Raw genomic sequence first — 23,744 nt, 5'->3', positions numbered from 1 at the left:
CCCTTCATCTTTTCTTCTGCAGTTGAAAAGAAAGGAGGTTCAATTAGAAAGATCAAGTGGCTGGCCAGATTGTTTATGGAATACTGAGATCTTAATTTCAAGATTACCAGTCTGGAATCAAAGTCACCAGCAATCACAACCTGTAACTGGCCAGAAGCCTTTCAGTGAATCTGGGTGAAGGGAGCAATGAACCCTCACCAAGACTTATCAGTAAGAAAAGTGCAGTCTGTTGTGAGAACTAGCTACCCTTTTTGAACCCGTTGCTTAAAAATATCATTAAATACTTTTTTTTTTTAATCAGAACTAGTAATTAATTACTTTCATATTTACCTATTGTGTCTGCTGTGACCATAAGCAGAAGCCACTATGAACAGTCCACGGCCTCTGATAAAACACAGATATATACTGACTCTTTCATTGTACAATGTATTTTCAACCCTTTCTGAATCTGCAATTCCGAGTCATAGTTTTAGTGAAAGTCTTTGAGTCTAGGGCTCAGACACCCACTTGTTATGTTTCAACCATACTTTTAAATTGGAATTACTTACACAAGAGTCTGAGAACTGGGTCCTTGATTTAACTAAACTACAGTTGTTACCTCTCACAGGATGTGCTTGTGTAAGTTCATATTTTATCTCAGTTCTTCTTCCTCTTCCTCATCCTCCATTTCCTCTTCTGAGTCATCCTTATTCTTTGAACTGTTGCTGAATTCAAGGTTTCCTTCAATATCCAGTACTTGTAAGTGCTTTAGGTTTTGGAAGGTACTTTCTTTCAGTGCTCCAACTGCAATCTTATTAAACCTTTAAACAAACAAACAAAAAGGCCTTCTTATTAATATAAGCCAGTTTTTATATCCAACAGAAATGAGGAGAATTAGGAGGAAACCATTCTGTAGAGTTACTCGAACACTGATTCACAACAGCACTCTAAGAGTACCGACTTCTCTTCATGGAAAAAGGAAGGGAAAACATGTACTGATTAGCAAGCAGGCAAACGCAGTGATTGAACAAAGTTTGCTCACAGCACCCTGTATCATCACAAAGGACCCTGCAGGAAAATACTGGGAAACATAAATCTCCCACTGATTTCAAGTTCACTGACCAAGCTTTCAAAAAACTCCTACTTTGCTCTGACCCAGCCCCCCTTCCCTGTTCTATAATTGTATTATGCAAGGAAAAAACCCATAATATTGGAATTCCTCCCCGACTAATTCTTTCTGCTTTCTCCTTCCCAGAAGGGAAAGGCATCTGCTCCATAGTCCATATTTCAAATTGTAACTTGCATTTTAATGAGATTCTCTATCACCCCTTGATAGTTTAATTCTTCTCCCACAAAACTCAAAATATTAGTACAAAGTATCCCTTTGGAAACAAAGCAACATGCAATAATTTTTCATCTGTTATTTGGGTTTCCAAGAATATAAACTAATCTGCAATTTAAGAACCTCTCACATATACTGCTTGGTCTGTTACTCTTGAACATGCTTAAAATCGTATTCTGTCTAATATTCCAGATGTATATTATTGTTTCACAGCACTGCAGTGATTAATAGCTTCCCATTAAGAAACACAATTTAGCTTGGGTGGAGTCACCTCCTAAATATGTTAGCAAAACAGTTTTGCAAATCCTTTTTTTCTCTTTATAAAGAAATATAGAATGTGGTATGTGGTTTCTGGTTTGCATCCAAGCATTCACTAAAATCTCATAAATGTGAGCAGCTGAATAGACAGACTGCTCTAATTTACACCAGACTTTGTAATTTTATTTGCTTGGTATGGAATCATTCATCCAGAAAGGTATGATTCAGAACCACAGAACAGTTTATTTGCATACGGACTAACTAAGGCCATATTTAGTCTTGTGCAGCAGGCATACTAGTCTTTTTGAACACATCTATGGGATCAGCTTAATCAAATATTCTGTAGGATTTCACAAATTACTTCTAAACAATATTTTCAATAATGTTCCATGAGATTAAAATTTAATATATTACTGGGCCAGATTCTTGCTTCACTTCTTGTGGTATAAATCTTTGCTTAAATCTATAAATCAGTTACAATACTGTGACTTTAGATTATATGTAAAAAAAGTCAGTATCTGTCACCTATAAAAACTAGGTCCTCATCCAACTGACAGTGTAGGAAAAAAAAACAGAAAAGCTTTCTAAACTTAGTTACTAACTCTCACAGTTGTAATTTGTCATCTGCATCTGACAAAACATCAAGGGAATACACACAACTTCAAGATTACTCATACACACCTTACTAGAGGGGGATTTTGTCAAAATCCAGGGCTAACAGACACAGGCAAAGCTGTAGTCCTACAAGTGGACTGTAAACTTTTGTTTCACAGCTGAATATTGGAATATGACATTATGTTAAACATTAATTTTCTAGAATTTCTAACATGCCTAATCCATTTTAATAAGCACAGAAAGAACAAACTCTCCAAACAGAAAGAGCATATTATGTGTATCCATGTCTTTTCTGAGCAAGTGAACATAATTTCATCATACATTACTATAAAACAAACTTACTTATTTAGGAAGTTAGAAATTTCAATACTTTTTAAAAGTAAGCAATTATAAAGTGGATAAAGAAGAAAAAGCTTGTGTGTTCAAGTGGAAACCTGACCTTACCTGAGGTAAATCCCCTTTATTTTGGGTGTGGATTCAAAAGCATCCTCTGAAACCGTTGTGATCTTGTTGTTCTGAAGATACAGATATTCTAGAGATTCTGGCAGGCCTGATGGGATAGAAGTCAGCTGGTTGCCAGCCATGTCTAATGACTGCAAGGAAAAATCAACAAGGGGTCAAATAAATAACTGAATTTAAATATTAGCAGTACTTCAAAAACAGATTTTTTTGACAACAAATGAGCTTCCAAAGGCTGGCTCTATACACACACCCCCTTGCTTTGGAAGTTTATCCATTGTTTTATACACACACACACACACACATAAATCTATAAAAATACATATACATATAGATATGTGCACTTATAAAAAACTTAGTATGGTAACAGTAAAGAAATGAGATGTTTATGCAAAGCTTATCCAGGATTTGTTGTGTTTGAAAATCACCTGGGAAGAGGCTTTATTTTTCAGATGGTACTTTGCTAGGTCTGCTTCAGAACCTCTCCTTTCTGGTGAGGTCAGGAAAATGACAAACACCCTGTGTACAGTGGCAATTGCAAATCGTCAGCCATGAAAAAAGGTTCAGTTTGAGTTCATGGTGGAAAACTGAAGTGATATCCATTGTAGCATAAACTAATTTCATCTACCTCTAATTTGCATCAAGGTTAAGCATGGCCACGACAAATCTGCTCTCTTACGCTAGCATTTAGCATCATGATTTCACATGATGCATCACACTGTTTTGTTTAGGAGTCCCAACATTTCTTTATCTCTGTCCCCAGGCTTTAGCCCATACCTGCTTACAGTGAATTAAAATCAGACTGGGTTTCAGACATGCATGAGAATTCCTTGAAAGCTGCTACTGCAAACACTTCACTCGCTAAAGGTTACGTTACTTAGAGTTACACATGAGAACACCTGGAAGTATTCTAACATAGACCAGTGTATGAAGACATTAGGACTAAAGGCCATGACCATTTCTCAGATGAATTTTGGGCAACGGAATGGATCAAAATAAGTGTTTTGTTATACTGTATTGTAGCATTTTCATGGCACCAAGCTGACATATGAGTTACACAGTATTCAAAGCTACACTTCTGCAAATGATTGCCATGATTTCAGTGGTTTTATTCTCCACATAATCCCAGTCTGGCAAACAATTATGTAAACGTCTAGCTTTGCAATTGCAGATAGTCTTCAGTGATTTCCATGGCAACAGTGTGGACTGAAGCATATGCTAAGTACATGCACAATCCAGATCTTATGTGATGGCTATTTGTCAAATCCACTCCAGTGCACCAACTCATAAACCAATTGTATGGTTAAGACCTAAATGATAAAAAAAGATTCATATATGCTGTCATGGAAATAACTAAGAAGTAGTAAAGCTGTTCCAGAAAAAAGCAACAGACAAAAATGCACCGTTAGTCTAACAGAATTTTAAGTGCATGCTATTATCTTAATCTTGTTTAATATGAGCAGAGTTTACTGGGGGGTAGGTACAACTGAAGGGCCAATGTTTGATTCAGCAATGCCTTACTCTGGCTTGACAGTGACTACAAGGGCGTGACAGTAAAATAAAAGTAACATGAAGTAGCTATGAATCAGGCCTTTCGAGAAGGAAAGCTTGTCATTCCAACCAACAGCTAAAGCTGCCTAATGGATCTCATGACCTGTTCTGTTTGAGAAAAAACCCAAAACACCAAGGTGACAGTGCCTAAATTTCATTAAGCTACTGCAGTGAAACAATTCCAGCATCTGTAATTCTCAACAGCATCTTCCTTCCAGACTACTTTTCATCTTCGATATATATGCATGTGCGTACACACACACACATACATACCACTGAGGCACCAAACAAATGCAAAATGTCATAGCAAAGCCATGGACCAAATCTGCAGCTGATGTAATCCAACAGCTCTACAGATACTGTTGCTGCATTGCTGATTTACATTAGCTGAAAAACAAATTATTGTTTATTCTTAGAAACATCAGAGAAACGTTCACATAGATAAGTGTTTGGATTGTCTGAAAAAACACTAGGGGACAGTGTGACATATGCTCCAAGACCCTTATCCCTGATCTGCTCTGAGATGTACAAACTTTGCCTGTACAGTGACCTAACCATATGCACCCTAGATGGTTGCCATATGACATAGGTAATACCTTTTACTGCAGGATACAGGCTGTGGCCTAAAAGGAAATGCAGACAAATCCTTCAGCCAGTGTAACAACTTTGAAAGGTCATTTTGCACAGCACAAATATGATTGTTCCTGCCTGCCTTATGGTTTGTGTTTAACTTTCTCCAACAATTAAGTAAATGAGAAGCCTGCTGATTGAATCCAGACCTCCTAGCTGCTATCCAGGTGCCTTAGCCAGCTGAGCTGCTAAATCCTACAGCTTGGCCTGTCTGACTGTAAGCTGATGTGGGGGCTTTGAGAATTAAGAGTGTTTTTATTTATGCATTCCTTCCTCCTGCTGTCTCTCTTCAGAGCTGATTTTAAATCTTTTGGGAGACAAGCTATTTGAAAGGCGTAATTTCAGTTTTAATGACAACATTCACTAATGTTTATCTGAAAATATAGGACACTATTAGGGTTCAGAAACAAAGGTGTCTTTACATTTCCCAGAATTAGCAATACAAGGTGAACCACCACCCTGATCAGCAGTGGGAGGTACCCACCTCTGGCACAACAGCACATCATTTCTACTCTAGAAACAGAAGGTGTAGCACTTACAACGCAAGCCCAAAACATGAGGACCAAGCCCATCTAGTATTGGTGTTATACAAATCGGCTTAGGCAGACAGACAAGGACATCAGCATTACTAAAACAATTAGAGAAGGTGATGTTTCTACCTGGAGACTGCTGAGTTCTCTCCACGCTCTTGAATAAATGGAATTTACTTTCAGTTTATTGTTGCTCAAATACAGTTCCCGCAGCTTTGTCATCCCAGACAAAGTCCCTTTTGGGATGATGCTTATCTCATTCTCCTTCAGCTTCAGAATCTGCAAGTTCTTTGGAAAGCCAAAGGGCACCGTGTGGAGATTGTTTCCAGAAAGATCCAAGGACTTTAGCTGCCTCAGCTTACGGAAGGCCTCCCGATGGATCTGGGGACTTTTGAGCTTATTGTAGCTCAGGTTCAGCTCTTCAAGGAAGTAAGTGGTAGCAAAGTCATTCCTGTTAATCTCAGAGATCTGGTTATGAAGGATCATAAGTGTTTTCACTCGCCGGGGCAGCCCACTGGGAATCCTTTCCAGCATGTTGTTATAGAGGTGGACAGTGTGCAGCTTCTTTAAGCCCTGGAAGGCTAACGGGTGAATACCTCGGGCTTTTAGTTTGTTATTGTGAAGCAGAAGGTACTCCAGGTTCTTAATTTGGGTCAAGACATCTCTGCCAATCACCTTAATTGCATTCTTCTCCAGGTGGAGGAGGACAATGTTTCGAGGTAAACCACTTGGGATTTGTGAGAGGTTATTGCTGGACAAATCCAGATATTCAAGACTAGACAATTTCCTTGGGAAAGAAGCAAAGAAAACACTCTCCATTTAGATTCTGCAAGGTGAAACAATAACCAACTGCCCCTAGGATTTTACAGTCTTTGCTTTAGAGTCCTTCTCCCCAGCACAGCTCCCATTACTGCCCTTTTTTGTCCCATTATATGACTGATGTGCATAGCAAAACAGGGAGCTGTCATACTGCCATTAGGGTTTAGGACTAAGTGCTGCCATTGCTCCCCAGCCACACTAGCAAGAAAACCTGCTAGAGTCCACAGACATCCAAACCACCACTGGGCTAAGACCTGAGATCAGTTTTGCAGTCTACTATTCTCTCATTTGACGTCACAGATCGTAACATACAAGACATTTCAGTGAACAGGTACCACAAGAAAGATGCCATAGGAGCATCGTTAGAACACAGAATTTAGCTCTCAGTTTCACAAAAATGTAGCCTGAGCGTAATTTCTGCCTCTCTGAAACTGTATACTGAAACTGAAAAGCAGGTCTCCTTTTTAGTTGGTGAAATATTACTCTTATGAAGAGCAGAAATCCTAATTCGGTGTCCTAGGCTAAGGTAGTGAACTTCTCCTGACCCTCCAGTACTATGGAAGTGAGTCAGGGTTAGAGCTGCTTTGTGTAAGATAATGAATCTGGGTGCCACGGACTCAGTGAAAGCTAAAATAAATCCTCAGAGCAGCCACTTACACCAATGGGATGTAGACCAATGGTATTATATGCCAGGATTGAGGAGTCTTCTATTGCCTTGTATTTCAAGTCAGTTTGTCAGTTCAAAAGACACTTCTGATCTCCATGGCACTACATAACCCACTGCAGGTGACTAGAAAGTTTTCAGGAAGTGCAAGAACTAATGCCTTACAGACCTTACTTACTGGTTACTACACTGATATTCACAGCTATCCAAGCATGCTCTGAATGAGCAAATACACTCCTCAGGTAAAACACTTCCTGGCTCCAAGTTGTAACGCTTTCCCAGCTTAGGTACATCTCAATAGCACCATGCTGTGCTGTATGGACAGTATCATGAGAGCAAGGAGCACTATCCACCCCCTCTGCTGAGTGTCAGGTGCCTTAGCTATAGCCACTGTCCTCTGTTCATCAAAATCTTAACAGAAATTATATGTCCAACGTGTCCTGGAGGCAGACACAACCCAGCTATGGTAAATTACTAATTGAGGTTTCTGGGATTGGGATGTGGAAAAGGAAAGCACAGTTTGATACATTTTGATGTCTGGAGATCAGAAAAGTTTACAGAATTGAGTGAAGGGCAGGACAGATTATGTAATCTGGATTCCCAGGTAAAACAAGGGCAGCACTCAATGCAAGCAGAGATGCAAATGTTAACTTTTTGAAGTGCTAAGTCCCAGGCTAAATTTAGGACAGCCAAAGGCTATTTCTATTGCACGAGTTTGTAGCAAAGCTTTTGCAGCCACCTGGCTATTGAGCAGCACCATTGCATGCCCTGCTATTCCAGCAATCCATCTGCACTGGGGTACAGCTGTGCCAAATGAATTCACAACTGTGTATCTGTAGCTGCTTTCAAGTCGCCATCACAGAAATACAGAAGTGGCTTTAGCAAAGATAAAGGTCTGGCCTTAACTTCCAGTGAACTGCCCTTGAAACTGGAAAGTCCCAAGTGACCTCACTTTTGACTGGTTTGGAAGAACAGAGACCAGCTTTCAGCATTGCTCTGGGTGGCCTTTTCCCAGAAGGCACTTAGTACCTGGTGTAATTGGGTCTGTGGCAATCAGGGAGTGATGCAGCCTGATGTTCAGTGTTGTTGCTTTTGTGTAAAAGTATTCTGCAGTGTGAATTCAAACCACTCACCCAGACCTTTGCTTTTGAATGGCAGCATCTGAACCTAAGTCTTTTCATATAGACTTAGCAGAGAAATGCATAACATTGTGCAACTTTTAATGAATGTACATTTTTCAGTAGATATACTACAGTACCAGAAGAGATAGACAGAAACAGAGCTGCAAACTACAGCTTTCAGTCTCACCAGAAAGTTTCGTTGTCCATTCCTTCATTAGTCAAGTAGTTATTCTGTAAATACAGCTCCCGCAGACCTGTAAGTTCACTGAAGGCTCCTTTGGGAATCTTCTCTAGCTTATTGTTCTAGAGTCACCAGAAACACAAAGCACATTATTTGGCATGAAACAACATAGGACATTCAGGTTCTGCTCAACTAACATCAGGCAATTAAACTTCAGAAGCGCTAGACATAAGATATTCAGGCGTCATTATAATTCTGCTTAAGAAATAAATACAAATACTAGACTGAAATATTACAACCTATTTTCATTGATTCCCCATGGAATCTTTGGGCAAAAGAGTTAGATTTTGCCCCCGTGATAGACAGTTTTATTTTGTATGCTTAGTCCTTCCATCTATGTGCATATGTAAAATATAATCTAGGCAACAACCTCTGGAGCTTGCTCAAAATTTCTGCATTTTCTAAGACGTATTTCACCACAAAGAAGAATCAGGTTGGAAGCTGTGAAACAGTCATCCTTCCAGCATTAATGGCATTCCAAACGGTACAGTTCCTGCAATGTAGCTTCCAAAATAATGAGTCCTGTTGCCTTAGTGTGATTTTGGAGTAGCCAGCAGGCAGACATGAACAAAATACAAAACTAAATTCCACTTAGAAATTCCATACAGGAACTGTAGGAATTATAAAAGGATATATAAAACACTAAAAATTATAAAAGGATATATAAAGCACTGACACTCAATTTGTTAAACTTCCCACAATCCACATATACACAATAATGTGAAGGACAGACTGGACAAGATTCTTGTGCCAACTAATATAAAGCGGATACCACCACAGACAGATTTGGCTGAGTATCTCAATGAATAATGAAAGAAAAAAAAAAAGATCTGTCACATCTAAGTACACCTTTTGGACACTTTTGGTCCACTATTGGCTGTCTCTCATTTCTCATTGTCCTGATTTTTTCCCAGTCAAAATATCAAGGTAAATGTTACTACTGACAGGCAGTGCACTTGAAAACAAAATGCTCATTTCTCTCTTCAGCTCCTCTTCTCTTAACACAACTGGTGACAGCAGGGAAGCATACGAGTTCAAAGTGCAGTCCTCAAAGTCTAAGACCCCTTTGGGAGATAATGATTACCTATAAATGGCAACAAAATGCAAGGGACTAGTAACTTCACACTTTGCAGAGAAATTCCAGCAATTTAAAGGATCAGACTGTTTGCCTTTACTTTTCTTCAAGCTGGAGAAGCCTGTTTTCTAGAAGACTTTAATGGGAATTAGCAGTGAAACCTTCAAGGGAAAAGAGAGCTGGGAGGCAACACGGAACTGCCTAAGCTCAGAGGCTGATAACAGATTCCAGTCTACATATGTCCAAGGAGCTGTCAACACTAGGAGCAAGCGGAACCAGGATTCCCCACCGCTGCAGCTCTCCCATTGTTAACAAGGCTGAGATCTCAAGCACAGACATGATGAAGTGTTTTTATCGAAATCAGATGACACGAAATTAAAAATGCTGGAGACTAGTTAATGCCGCAACTTCTGCTATTGCACTATTGCTGGAGAAGTTGTAGCAGTCAAGATGATCCAAACTTTCTCTGTGTTGTCTGAATTGCCAGTTCAGTAGCAAACTAAAATCACTGATGCTAGGAAACGGTAGTCTATGTGAAATGAGTTAGTGAGCAAAGCCAGTACCTAATGGGCAAGCAGCTGTCAGGAAAAACAGCATCGTCAGTGGCAAACTTAACTGGGAGGCCAAGCACTGGATGGCCATGGAGAATGATCTGCCGTCTTGTACTAATTAGTATCATTATACGCAGGGAAGAGACCAACAACGCTACCATTCAGGCATTTGCAATACATTTTCTTGAAAACAGAGAAAGGCATTTTTGTCCCCTGTGAACATTTTGGTGTTTTGCAAAAACATGCTGTTACTTACGAACAAAAAAGGACATGAGAGACAGCTACTGCTGAGGATATAGCAGACAAGACTTAAAATGGGCCTGGGAATGTTTCCAAGTGCACTGAAATGGCTTGGCTGTGTAGTTTGAATCCCATACAAACACAGTACTTGGTCACAATTGTAAAGGACTACAAAATCTTGTTGTCGTTACCTTTAAGTGTAATTTATACAGTGCTGGAGGGAGATTCTTTGGAACATACTTCAAGAAATTACTGGACATGATGAGTATCTCCACATTATCAGAGCCATTGAACATATTATCAGGTAAGCCAGCATCTGAAAGTTTGTTGTTATGAAGATACACAGATCTGTTGGAAGGAGAAAAAAATATTACAGATAGTGAGATCTGGGGTTTTTTGTTTACCAAGAAAAAGCTGTTTAAAAAATACATTTCAATCTTCTCTTCTTTTCTTGAGATAATTAGATTTGTTTTTAAAATGTGCCCTTTAATTTAGCAAGGGATATATATGCAAAACTGAATGGTTGGTCCAAATGCCCTCTGAAATGTAGGTCTATTCAAAATCCAAACCTGCATTTGAATACAAATTTCACAAGTAGCCTTATCTTCTTAACAAGAAACTGAGTGCAAGTCTGGGATTGTGCAGTGCTTTGAAACAAAGAATGTTGGTGTGGTGGCCTCACTCAAGAGGTTTAGAACTCATACATGATTAATAGATATGCCCTCAATTTTGACTTCTATTTGGAATCAAATCAGGGCTTCTTGGGCTTGCAAAATCAACCTGTAGCTCTTTTAAGGAAGGGTCATCTCTTACCCCTCCATTCTTTCTGTTCCCACTAAGGCTGGAAATACCCCAGGAAGCAGTTTCTCTCCTGCTCCTAGAACTCAGAAAGGCATAGAGTACTGACAGAAAGACAGAGCAGAATTACTCAATCTAGAAGACTTTGGATTTAATGAACCTTTGGGATCAAGAGAAAGAGGATTTCTTCTTTTCCCCTTTGCCCCTCTTGCTTTTAACCTTTAATATTCACAGAAGAGTTTCTCCAATCAGATTTTTAAAAATTGATTCATTCTTTCTTATACAGGTTTTAATTCTGTATAAAACAATTGACCCCTATGAAGTTACTCCTGCTTTTCATTGGCTTAACTGCTAAATGAATTCATTTGATGACGTTTTAACAAAAGACATTATATATTTTACTGACTTCGATTACCCCTTCCTTTCCTGTGTTACCCCAAGATGGAGTAGGTAGCTAGAATTGTAGAGACAGGCTAAAACTGTAAAAGAGCACAGTGTCAAAGTGTGCTTTTTTAACTTGTTCATGGATTATCTACCAGATGGAGAGAACTTGGCAACATCTTTCTGGAAGGAAGCAAAGGCTGAGTATGGAAACACAATCGTGTGACTCCAGGGAGGTCAGAGCCACACTGAAAATATTGTTCACCCTGCATGGTCAGCTTACTTTTAACTCACAAATATTTGCCTTTCTGAAAACCTTGCTTTCCAAATAAGCAGTCTGAGACCATGAACTCTGCCGAGGGCAAATAAACCAACTGAAACAACAGTGTTAGGATTTTTTATCAGCAATCTTGGAAATCAGAGTTACTATTCTGATAAAAATTAGTGTTGGTATAGGAGAGAGTGAAAATCACTTCAGAAGAGTGCAAGAATTTTAATATGAAATCAAAACACGGCAGCTTCTGCAACACAGACTAAGGAAGAACACATATATAAATCTAGTTTCTTTCATGATGAGGTATTGCCAGAAATCAGTGAATGATTCAGCCTTTTCAGCTACCAAGAGCCTATGAGACTAAAGGCCTAGTGAGTAGAGGGTAGCTTCAGCTCTCAGTGAATTCAGTGGGAACAGAGAGTTCTTCAGTTCGTCACAAGACTGGGCTCTAGGACCTCAACTGGGTCAGCTATTATTAACTGCTTCCAAACTTGGATGCATAAATTGCTACCAACAGAGTCTGAGATGTCTTTGCAGGATTTAGATGCTGCAATGTCCGTACAGATTACTCAAAATGCCTTTGGAAAAGACCGTATCTCACAGGAGGTGGTCTATGTGCATCTGAATTTGAGGTGAGCCAATGTGCTGCACTGGATCCAGCTGTGAAAATCACAACCTGAAGCTAGCAGAGAGACTTTTGAAACCTCACTGCACTGAGTATTGTACTCTCAACCTGATTCTATTTTTAAAATGAATGGACTATAATAAAACTAGGGATTTCTCAACAGTTAATCTCCATTTTGAGAAATCAAACGTGTTCCTCTCAACTCATAACTGATACACAACTAAAATGGAGACAATTTAATTTTTATCTATGCAAAAGTTGCTGGCAGCTAGTAAAAGCCCTTGGAATGTGTTTGTCTGAGAGATTATTTGATCTTCCATGCTGAGAATAACAAACAGCCAGTTTCTTTCCAAAAAACATAAGTAGACAATAACATGGTTTAGCCAGATAGTTCCTTATCACTCACCAACTGCCTCCAAGCAGTGGCAGAACACCATTATTGTTTTACTTCCCGATCCCTTACCTCAAGTTTGGTTTCTGTCCAAATGTGAGCCCATATATCTTAGTGAGATAATTGGCTGCAAAATCTGCACTTATCAAGGTATTTGGTAGGAATTTTGGAGCCACTGTTAGCTGTAAAAGAAATATACAGAGGAATTCCAATTAAATGCAACAAATGTTTTAATCAAGTATTAGACCAGCAACAAAACACTCACAAATTTATTTTCTCTAAACAGGCAAAAATAAATGAAACTGAACATAGATTGCATGAACAAAAACAAATTGTCCTCACTCACTAATCTCTCCAGGAAGGAGACGGATTTTTGCTCCAAGATATGTGAATGTTTGTTTTGGTTGGAAGAGTCCTGTCTCTTTTTGGTAGAAGAAATCAAGAAACTATTATTCAGAGGGCAAACACGTTGCTTATTATTGTTCCTAATTCCTCAGTCTGCTGTGCCAAAAAAATGCGACCCACCTCACAGTGGCCTACTACTTACTCCCATATGAAAGTATACTGCAGGGGGAAGTGTCACTTCTGTGACAATGTCTGTTCCAATACTGGATCCATTTACAGCCATCTTTTCAACAGAGGATCCAGGTTCCCAAAGGACAGGGATGCTTCTGAGCAAAATTATGGAATATCACATGGGACTTCAAAGCAAAGTACAGTGATACTTTGTCCATTGAACAAGTGATGTATCAGAAACAAAATACAGAAAGGTCCTGCCTCCAAAACTTTATAGTCAACAAGAGGTATAGGATTTGATGTATTTGCTCTTGGTCTATTGCTATTTTTATCACTGATTTTAAAAGATAATGCTAGGAACATCTGCATCTGAACAAAAATTAGTGGAGTGAAAACTAATGATCAAAAAAGCTCAGTTTTACAGAGCATCGAGATAATACAATAGCTAGGTTCACTGAGTGTCTGCTAATAGCAAAGTCATTCATCTAGAAATCAAGAATACAGATTACAATACAGGCTGGAGGACACTTTTCTGGAAAGCATAACCCCTGAAGATTTATGCATCAAGATTAGGCCCTTGGGAAACAAATTCTTAACACAGTGCTGTAGGAGGTATGATCCTTGAGTACGTAAGCAGAAGACTACTGAACGGCAGTAGGCAGATGCAATCACCGTGGTTACAGATGTCAGCTATAGTACTAATGAGACCACTCTTGCAATATTTTATGTACACTCTAAAAGGCTATTATGTACATTCTCTCTCTGGAGAGAACATCTTTTCTAGGGAGATACTGAAGTCTTTGTCATCTAAAACTTTGAGATCAGGGTGGGAAATTCTAGGCAATGGAAGAGATCTGCCTTCTAGCTTGAAATTCTTTGACTCTATAAAGCTTCTTCCTCACAGCACTGTTGCATGAAAGAGAACTTACTCCTTACAGCCATCAAGGCACAGCAAGACTCACATGACGAGAAAACATATTTTTCAAATCCTTATTATAATAGAACTGCAACTAGTTAGTAATAACAGTGTAAAAACAAAAATATTTACAATATGAACAATGCATGAGAGAACAGAAACTTTACTGGAGAACTGCCTAACCCAAGCCTTAAACTATGTATTTACCTAAAGGGTGCCTAGATCTCTCTCTACGAGTTTATCAAGTGTACACTGATGGTCTATATATCCATGAACTTGAAATTTACTGGACTCATAATAAAGTCCTATTTTTTAAAAGACGACAGTACATTATTTATTGTTTTTCATTTTCACCTGTATCAAAACCTCCATCCTTTAGCTGTCTTAAATGCTTAATGGTCACAAACACAAGAAAGATCTTTCCCAGAGATTACACTCCTATCAGTATTTCCAGATAGTATGTAAGCAGTGGAAATAGGCATTTTACATATTACTACAGTTGCCACAGTACTGCTCTTGACTTTACTGGTAACCTCTTACCTTCTGACCTGGGAGATATGATTTCAGGGAAGTGGATAAAGGCACTCATCTCTGACTAGGAAGGCCTGACAGTGCCTCAGAAAGAAATAAGTATCTACCATGACATAATATTGAGAATTCAGACACAGGAGATAGACTTAATCACTTTCATACACGGTGGCACATTAAAGCTTTTCTCCTGAAACATGATCTATTAGGTTGTAACTTTTATACAAAACAAAGGGCATGGCTCAGATATGTGAAATGAGAGACATCAGAACCACAAGAAAGTGGAAAGAGAAAGAGAAGTTTCATTCAGAAGGAGTTTTCACTTGCTCAGGACTTTGCTTTGGCGTTTCAGGACTTAGTCGTGAGACTAATTGATCATCCCTGGTTGACTGCTTGAAGGATTAATGCTGGATTGTTGTAACTGTTAGCAAAAATAAAGTTGACTGAGTAGCTTTGTCTAGCATATTGCCTAATAAGTAGTAATCTGCATTTCTCCAGCTGCAATTTTCTTGCAGCTTTACTGCTCGATCTTCCTTTTCTTATGGCAGATAGTGTTTCTCCACTGTTAACCAATGAGTTAATGAATGAACTCAGAAGGATTATACAATAGTTATTTCCAGCTTTGGAACAAGTTTTCTTGCTTATAACATGCTTTGATATAAACAGAAGTAGTGAATCGAGACGAATCCTATATCTCTTTGGGGATACGGGGACATGTAAAACCTTCTGTCACCAAAATCACCAGCTTAGAGTAAATAATAATGGCAGCTCAGGACCTGGTCTACAGTTTGGAAGAAGAGATTTCTGTTATTAACAAGGGTCACTGTGGATACTAGATGACAGATACAAATTATGAGATTGGGGTGAAAACTCAAAAAGGAAACTACAGCATCCGTTCTTTACTTAAAGTACTTGCTACTCATAAACCACAGAAGGCTTTTAGCCTATTATGATATTTCTCTTCTCTGACCAACTATGCTAGTTTAATAAAAGATAATATAGCTACATCTGATGGGATTACAATTGAAGATAAAGCAGCATTAAGATAATCCATAAAACAAGGAGCAAACTACCAGCAAATCCCTGCTCTCCTCCAGACACCACAGTTACTTGATCTGCAGTGTTTCCTGCTGCAGAGTGGATGCAGTTTGAAGCCAATCTGGTTTGTCCTGGCTTGTGACTTATAAAGAAATGCGTTATTTTTGTGGGTCCACAACTTCTCACTGTAACTAGTTCTGACATTCGCTGATGTTTGCATTTTCTTTTGGGATCCTTTTCTCTCTGCAGTAAAGCCAGAAAAACCAAACACTTTGTTTTGTCACACAGGGAAAATTGGAGTGCAAAGTTCTGGAATATTAGTCACAGTCTGGCTTGTTCCTTTTTATGGAGTTATTAACTGCCAAGATTGTTATATGGAAATGGTGCTTGAAAGGGAGAAAAGAACACAATGTTACTGTACTAAGAAATGGGTTCTATTCTCAACCACTCCATACAGAAATCTATGGAGTGATTCTGGATATGTCTTGGCCTGACTGAAACCTGGATGTGGCCACATGTATATAAACAAAACATCAAATGGTCACAGATTTTAAGAGGACAATAAAATATATATACAGACATGCATACGAAAATATATATCTAAAGAGGAAGGGAGGAATGGAAAAGCAGGGGTTTTGTAGACAAAAGCAGCTCTGCCTGATGTTTTAACTTCTATTTTTCTGTAGCATCCCAGTTCCATCTGTAGCAAATATTTGTGGACAATCACTGGAGAAAAAGAAAGCCATAATGGGAACCACCCGGATACAAGGGTATGTGAGAAGTTATTTCATTTCCTAGCCTTGGCAGGAAAGATATGCTTCTGTTGTGACATCCAACTTGAGACATTAATAAGAAAGCACCTAGCATCTTCTCCATTGAAAAAGAAAATCCGCTCCTACCACTGCAGCTAAAAGAATAATTCATAACTTGCACAGTTTCATTGTGTGTGGGTATCCCCCCACATCAAACCTAGTAAGAATGGTAGTCAGGGAAAACTGGATAACTTTTTATAGATTTTGATGGCTCAAACACAGATATTTGGATGCGTTTGTTCATGAATTTTTCAAACAGCCTCATCTGATGAGATATGCAGCACTTCATATCATTACCCCACACCTTATCTGCGTACAGGCAGCTATCTAATCTGCATGCAGCTGATCCAAAGCCTGCTGAAGACAGTGGTAATTTATAAATGCAGGAACTCCCTGTACCTCCCTACACACACAAGGGAAACCTTTCACCAGTTGCACAAATAAATAAGTGTTCAAAATATACCGGCATGTATACCTTCTAATTTTTTAGCATACTAACTGATCGTCTTGACCTTAGACGAACCTGCGTTAGAATATCACTTTAGCACAATTTTACTTATGTAGGATATATGTTTTAAAAGAATTGAAGACTTCCTTGTTTAACTTTCAGAACCTAATCAGAAAAGAACTCTGAAAGCCTTGTGAGCCTCTTACCTTATTGTTTGCCAGGTACAGGTAATTCAGGTTCTCCAGATGCTCAAATGCTTCCTCTGGCAACCCTTAAAAACAGGAATAAATAATCAGTGATATTGGCACCTTATTGCCTCTCTGAGTGAAAATACCAGAGGGTAGCTTTCTCTCTCAGGTAATATCTTTAATGTGAAATTTAAGTATTTTTCATTGCCACTGAAACAAGTCTGACAGAGACCTATTGTTGTCTTTGTGGTTTTGGTTGGTTTTTTTAATAAAAAAAAAAAACAAAAGCACAGACTGTTAAGAGCAATGGAAGATCATTAAAAATCCTAAGCATGCAAGGCTTGTGGCCAACCCCACTGGCAAGGTCTGGTACAGAGCTGCGTAGACTTGCTGTACAGCTGATTATCAGTGCTTGCAGCAACTATGCTAGCTGGGAAGTTCCTTTTGTCATTTGCTCATGAATCTGCAAACCATTTTTCTTGGAAGGACACAATCTGAGGTTGTTTAATGATCTGATCAATCTGATCTTATGACCATGATGTTGCCAGAATAACACTAGTATCTGCATGTCATAACCCTTCTCTCGTTCTGCTCCCCCACAAACCAGCTAGCTCTGCAGTAACCAGCTCAAAGAGCTGCTCCAACTCAGAGCTCACCCTCCCCCAATAATTATTAATTTTCAGCTGAATCACTCCACATCCAGCTGATCACACAAGCACAATTGCTGTCACAATGGAAAGGCTGCAAATAACATTTTCACCTGGCACTTAGGTAACTGTAAGTCAAAGGTGAAGCGATTTCCCATGTCAAAACGTATTGGAAATGCAGGGCTGCACTGAAGCTTATGAAAGAAAAACATTAAGCCCCAAAGGTAATAATGTCAAAGTCTGTATCTATTAAGCACAAACTTCCTTGTGCTATGTAAATGTCATGTTTTGGGTCCCATGCATAATATGCCCACATTCTCAGTAAAGGCTGTTCTCTATCACTGGAATAAGGGTAGCAACAGCATTCAGAGCAACTGGGTGACACACAAGTTAACAACTACATCTTTTGTATTACATATCATCCTCTCTTACTATTTACTCCAATTCCTCTGTTTCTTTTGCTTTCCTTACTAACTCTTTGTCAAGTTTCTCTAATAAGCATATGACTTAGCAAGAAAATCTGCCTACAAAAATCAAAACGGTTTTAGAAGAATGGCAGAAGTTGCCTTATTTGTAATACATATTATTTGTATTTATTTTAAATTCAACAAGGACTGAACTGGACTAAGTTGCACTAACTTAGTGACTAGACTGAACCAAACAAGTGGATTAAGAAACAAGGTCAGTCAGAAGGAAATAATTCAGCATGTAGACATTTCTGGTTCTCAAGTGCATTGCACTGATGTGCCTGTGGGACTGGAGGGAGTTTCCTGGATGAGAAGATCTCACGCCACAGCACACAGTGCTGCTGCCAGGTCTCCTCCACTGGTTCAGTAAGGCTGCATTCTTAAACACTGAGTATTATGTTTCAGATGATAAAGTGCCTCCATGATCTGTATGATGGCCAAAGGAGTGAGGCTTATGGCTAACCACTCAAGTCAAGTCAATCCATCACTCTGTAGCTTTCCTTATCAGCTGTCACTGGCCTCACTGCATAAACTGGTGCTGTGGAGGCACAGGCTCTGTCCATGTCAGGGCTCTGCTGACTTACCTTTTGAAGTTAGCCTGTTATTTTGCAAATTGAGAGTTTCCAGTCTGTGAAGACGAGCAAGCTCTTCTGGAAAGATTTCTTCTATCTGGTTATTCTAAGAAAATGGACAGTATTAATCATCAGCAAAGTAATCCAAGAAGGATCCCAATAAACCCAGACCATGAACTCCAATAAAATTTGGAAATGAACCCACCATGTCAAATCATTGTCAAGACTTCTCTCCATAATGAGCCAAACCCAGATCTCAAAACCAAGACGTCCAAACCCAGCAGAACTTGAAGGCCTGAACCAAGTTTTGCAGCTTGTGCTCACCTGCAGAAATATCTGGCTTATGCACTGGTAGCGCAGAGTGTGATTATGCCTGGCAAGGCCTATAATCCATCTGCCACAGCCAAACCTCGTAGCTGCAGCAAAGCATTTGCTACAAGGTTGGCACTGTGGATTTCCAAGTTCATTAGTTCTGTTACTTACATGTTGTTTTAAAAACAACTCACCATGGGAAGGGAGAGTCAAACTGGGATCACTTTCTCTGGTTTTACTGTCAGGGCTGACTGCCATCAGATTCTCATTAACACGCTGACTATCATTTTGACCATTAACGAGTGATTCTAGTGTTTTAGCATCTGGGGGACCAGTCAAGGACCCAGTGTGCTGGAAGCCAGGCCAATACACAGAAAGTGACAGCTGCTGCTCTAAAAAGCTTCTTAGCTTTTGGCAGTAGAGGTGGGAGCCACGGCTAGCACACGCCTAGGACAGATCTGCTGAGAAGGGTGCCAGCTTACATTACATTTTTCTAACTACGCTGCACTGGAATGGAAAGCTCTGAACGAAATCTGCAATTTATCCATTGGACAGAATTGGCAAATGGGAGCAATAAACAAAACACAGTTGGTTAAGGGCCAAAGAGGCATTGTGGAGAAGTCTGGAACCACTGCCACTGCTTGGAGGAGGAACGGCCACGGGGCTGCCATGGTCTGGCCCTGCCCACATCCTCAGGTGTCAGAGCACAGGCAGGGAAAGGAGGCCTGCCCAAGTGCTGGTCATAGGGATCAGTTAATGAACAGCAGAGCATGGAAACCTGCTGACAGTCTGGGACAGGCCACTGCTTCCACCCAAAGCTTGAATCCCATATCATTGCATGCCCTTGTCCTGACAAGACATGATGTCTCCGCAGCGTAACCATTTGCTGCAGTCATGATTTTCCTGGGTAAAACAACCCAACAGTCTCCCCAGCAAGTGCAGCACCAGCTGTCTGGATGTCACAGGCAATGCCACTCACAGTGATGAATGGCTTCGGCCACGTTACCCCTGCTCCTTGCTGAGTCCACCTGCTGCAGGGAGAGACGGGACACTGGGGGATGCTGGTTGGGTCTGTGTCCAGCCTGGGACTCTGTGTTTAAAACACTTTTAACTAACATGTAGTGCTGCCAGAAAAAATCTCATTAATGAAGTAAATTAGCCTGTCCTTTTCAAAGACACCTCAGAATGAAAGGCCTTCACTGGAACAGTAATTACTAGTTTGGACAAAAATTCTTCTCTTGGAGATGGTGAGAGAATAAGGAGAAAAACTTTCTCTCTTTATTTCGTCCCTGGATCTGTGGGGAAGAGAATCGATGCCGAAAACTGGGCGTTTGTCGAGCGCGACTGCTGGGCCTGCTGCACCTCCTGCTTCCAGCACGAAGCCGAGGACCCTCCGAAGGAAGCAGGAAGGAGCTGGGTTCAGGTGAAGGCAAGGACAGGGGCCTGCGCGGCCCGGAGGTGCCCGGGGCTCGGCTCCCTTACCTGCAGGGAGAGGTGGTTGGTCAGCTCCGGCAGCAAGAGCGGGAACTCCTTCAGGTCGATACCGCCGCAGTCCACCACGCCCTCCTGGGTGCAGCCGCAGTCGCGGGGGCAGGCGGGGGCCGGGCCGGGCGGCCGCCGCCGCTCGGGGGCGCCCTCGGGGAAGTCGTTGGCGGCGCGCGGCGGCAGCGGCGGCGGGCGGGCGGCGGCACAGCCCAGCGCCAGGAGCCCCAGCGCCAGCAGCGCCCGGCCGCCGGCGGGCATCGCCCCTGAAAGCCGAGAGCACGGCGCGGGGTCAGGCCCCAGCGGGAAGGTGGCAGTGCCAGGGCCCGGCCGCCCCCCCAGTCCCCCAGCACCTCCCCGCGTTCCCACTTTCCCTGGGTGCTTCTCACAGGCTCTCAAGGCGGTTTGGGGACCGGGATGCGACCGAGCAGCGTTGCCCGGCCCCGGGCCTCCCGCTGCAGCTGGCGGCCGGGCAGCATCCCCCGTCCCGGCCTCCTCACGTTATTTATTGCTTTTTCCGTACTGAGAAACGCCAGGTGATCCCGGAGATTAATCGAGGAGGCTATGCAGTGTTATTTCTGCGTCACGGTTGCTCGTACTGCTTCTCACGGTTTTGCACAGGGAAGAAACTCATCTCTTTAGTGTAAACAAGGTGGAAAAGTGTGACTCCCGCGCCCAGGATGCCTCTCGGAGAGGCTGCTTCACGTGCATCAGGCAGGAACAAAATCTCACAGCTACTGAAAACAAAATGGGCTTCCTATTGATTTTGGACAGCGCTGATCTGAACCTTAGAGGCCTGGCTAATGTTCAGCTTTTATCTTTCTGGCAGCAGGTTAAAATAATTCAAACAGAAATTGAGTATCTACTGGACCGGCCAGCTGGCCCTAATCCAGCCCCCTCGGTCTTATTTGTTGCCCTTCTCAGGTTTCATACATAATGATTTGCAGTAAGAGCCGGTAATGGCTTGTCTTTTATCCTTTCGACTATTCTTCAAAGAAGTATTTAGCAGTGATGAGAAATTCTTATTTAGGCTGATCTTTTGAGGTGAAAAAGCACAATGGATTCATGACCTTAATATGAAATAAATACTCTGTTCACCTCTGCCTGCCCAAGCTCCACCTTTGCGTTAGAAACAAGAACCTCCCAGAGCCAGACTGGCAGCTGTCAGAAGTGGCACATCTCCATTTACATCCATGGGGCTTTGCTGCTTTGTACCAGCTGAAACTCTCTGGGGTTCTCACAGATTTTGGGTGCTTGGGAAGCATTGGAGAGATCCTGCTCTCAGTCACAGTCATGAAAATCTTACATAATTTCTTTAAGCACTGACTTACACTTGAAGAAATGGGAGAAGGTGGGACTACAGGACAGAGCATCCCAAGACATGGGTGGTTTTGCTTTGTTGTTTCTCTGTCCTTTGTTACCAACATGCTGGGTGATTTTAAGCATTTAACATTGTTTGTTTGATCCCTCTTCCCCCTGCTCCACTATTCCACAGCTTCCATATCTGTAAAAGCTGAATATAATGAAATTAACCTCCTTTATAAAACATTCCAGAGATCAAATGGTGTTCCTCATATAGCAGCTAGATCCTAATAGTAAGCTCAAAATTTGCCATATGAGTATGCCAACAGTAGATTAGTAAAATCCTTAGTATTTGGTGACCTAATCTCCAAAAATATTTCAGAAATCTTAGGGAAAATAATCTCAGAAAATAATCTCATAAAGTATGACAGATCAGATCTCTAACAAAGTATTTTTCCTATATGTCAGCTTACCCTTATAAATACTTGCAAAAGAAAAAAAAGAAAAAAAAGAAAAAAAAAAGAAAAAAAAAAATTCTTATATTCAGGTCACAACCAGCCCTGCTGTAACAATACCCACACCGTTCCCATAGCACACAGTTACATCATGGGCTCTATAGATCTGCAACATGCTGACTTTACCATATATATAACTGAAAAGATGTTTAAAAATTAACATGAAATATTGTATCTATTGCACACTAACATTTCTGAGGCAATCTCACCCTGTTGTCATCAATATGCATGCTTTTGCTACAATGCCTTTGAAGTGAATGCTGCTCTGGTGCCAGAGGGAGACACTCTGGATACAGAAACATCTGCTTGCATCTGGAGTGCAGGCAGTAAAACCAGGCATGATTTTGATTTTCTTTTAGTTCAAAGAAAGTCTGAAGTAACTCACTCCATTTAAACTCATTCCCATGGGCCTGATCCAAAGCCTTATTAAGAAACCTTATTAATGGAGTAGCTCAAAACCCACTAGAAAGAGACCTCTTCCCTGTCAGTCAGGATCAGAAGGATCAGGTCCTTCCACCTGAAGACTGAAGTTACACTGAAACCAGTTCAAGGGCTTCTGAGGCTGCATCTTTCCGAGTCCAGACAGAACCACCACTGACTTCTGCACTTTGCTGCTACAAAAGGCACAGTCTCAAGAAGTAAGCTGAAGTTTCAGAAGTTACTGTATGCTTCTCAGTGATTACAGTTACCACAATAAATGACAGCATCATATTCAAAAGATCTCATTTCTCTATTATTCTCCACACACATTCTCACAGGACACACACAGAGATGGAAAAACATCCACTCCTTCAATATCAACAGGTTAACTGAGTTTGTTACTTACATTTAATATCCTTTCTAAAAGCTGCAGCTGAAAGGCAGGCTGCTGCATGTTGTCTGACAACCCAGCATTTAAAAAAAAAAAAAAGTGCTGAAAAACTCACCTTTGCTGTCAGAAATCAGATGAATTGAGAGGAACATTTCTCTTGCCCCACAGGCTCCCTCAGCTCATGCCATGTCAGTTACATGCGCTGAGCTCAGAGTGAGTCTCCCCTTTCCAAGCCAGATCCTTTCCAGATGTGAGCAGCAGAATTAGAGAGAGTAATAGGCAACCCTCTACCAACGAGAGTTTCCTGCACTTCCCAACAAAATCTGAGAGGAATTTTCCAAAGTCACCATATGGGAAAATGTGAGTAGGAAAGAGGAAGCAGCTATAGTCTGAATATAAAGGCTTGGGCAAGAAACAATCTCCCATTGCTTTTTGTCAACACAGTTTTCAAGATCCACGAGAGATGCCAAAAGAAAGCATGCTGGAAATGACAGGAGGGAAGCAGAGACAGTGTGCACTTTAGCATTTCATTGCAGGATACCGGAGCTGCACTATCTGTTACTAAATCTTTAATCTTAGCTGCATTCAACACAAAATCTGAATTCCAGGTGGGAATGTCCTCCCATTCCCTGAGGGTCTGGTTCAA

At 40.8% G+C, this 23,744-nt stretch overlaps 1 protein-coding gene across 1 annotated transcript; it reads right to left on the bottom strand.

The window, feature by feature from the left end:
* Positions 1–631: 631 nt before the first annotated feature.
* On the bottom strand, positions 632–23,250 carry PODN (podocan; the record flags this gene model as incomplete). The annotated part of the gene is made up of 10 exons (XM_082002961.1): positions 632–800; positions 2,639–2,787; positions 5,494–6,151; positions 8,156–8,271; positions 10,267–10,423; positions 12,617–12,726; positions 17,009–17,073; positions 18,689–18,782; positions 20,471–20,736; positions 23,214–23,250. The coding sequence occupies 10 exons, from the start codon at positions 23,248–23,250 to the stop codon at positions 632–634; spliced, it is 1,821 nt and encodes a 606-aa protein (XP_081859087.1).
* Positions 23,251–23,744: the final 494 nt, after the last annotated feature.

The sequence above is a fragment of the Phaethon aethereus genome (assembly GCF_964289735.1).
Source record: "Phaethon aethereus genome assembly, chromosome: 8".
Taxonomy (NCBI): domain Eukaryota; kingdom Metazoa; phylum Chordata; class Aves; order Phaethontiformes; family Phaethontidae; genus Phaethon; species Phaethon aethereus.
This window is presented reverse-complemented; position numbering and strand designations above follow the sequence as displayed.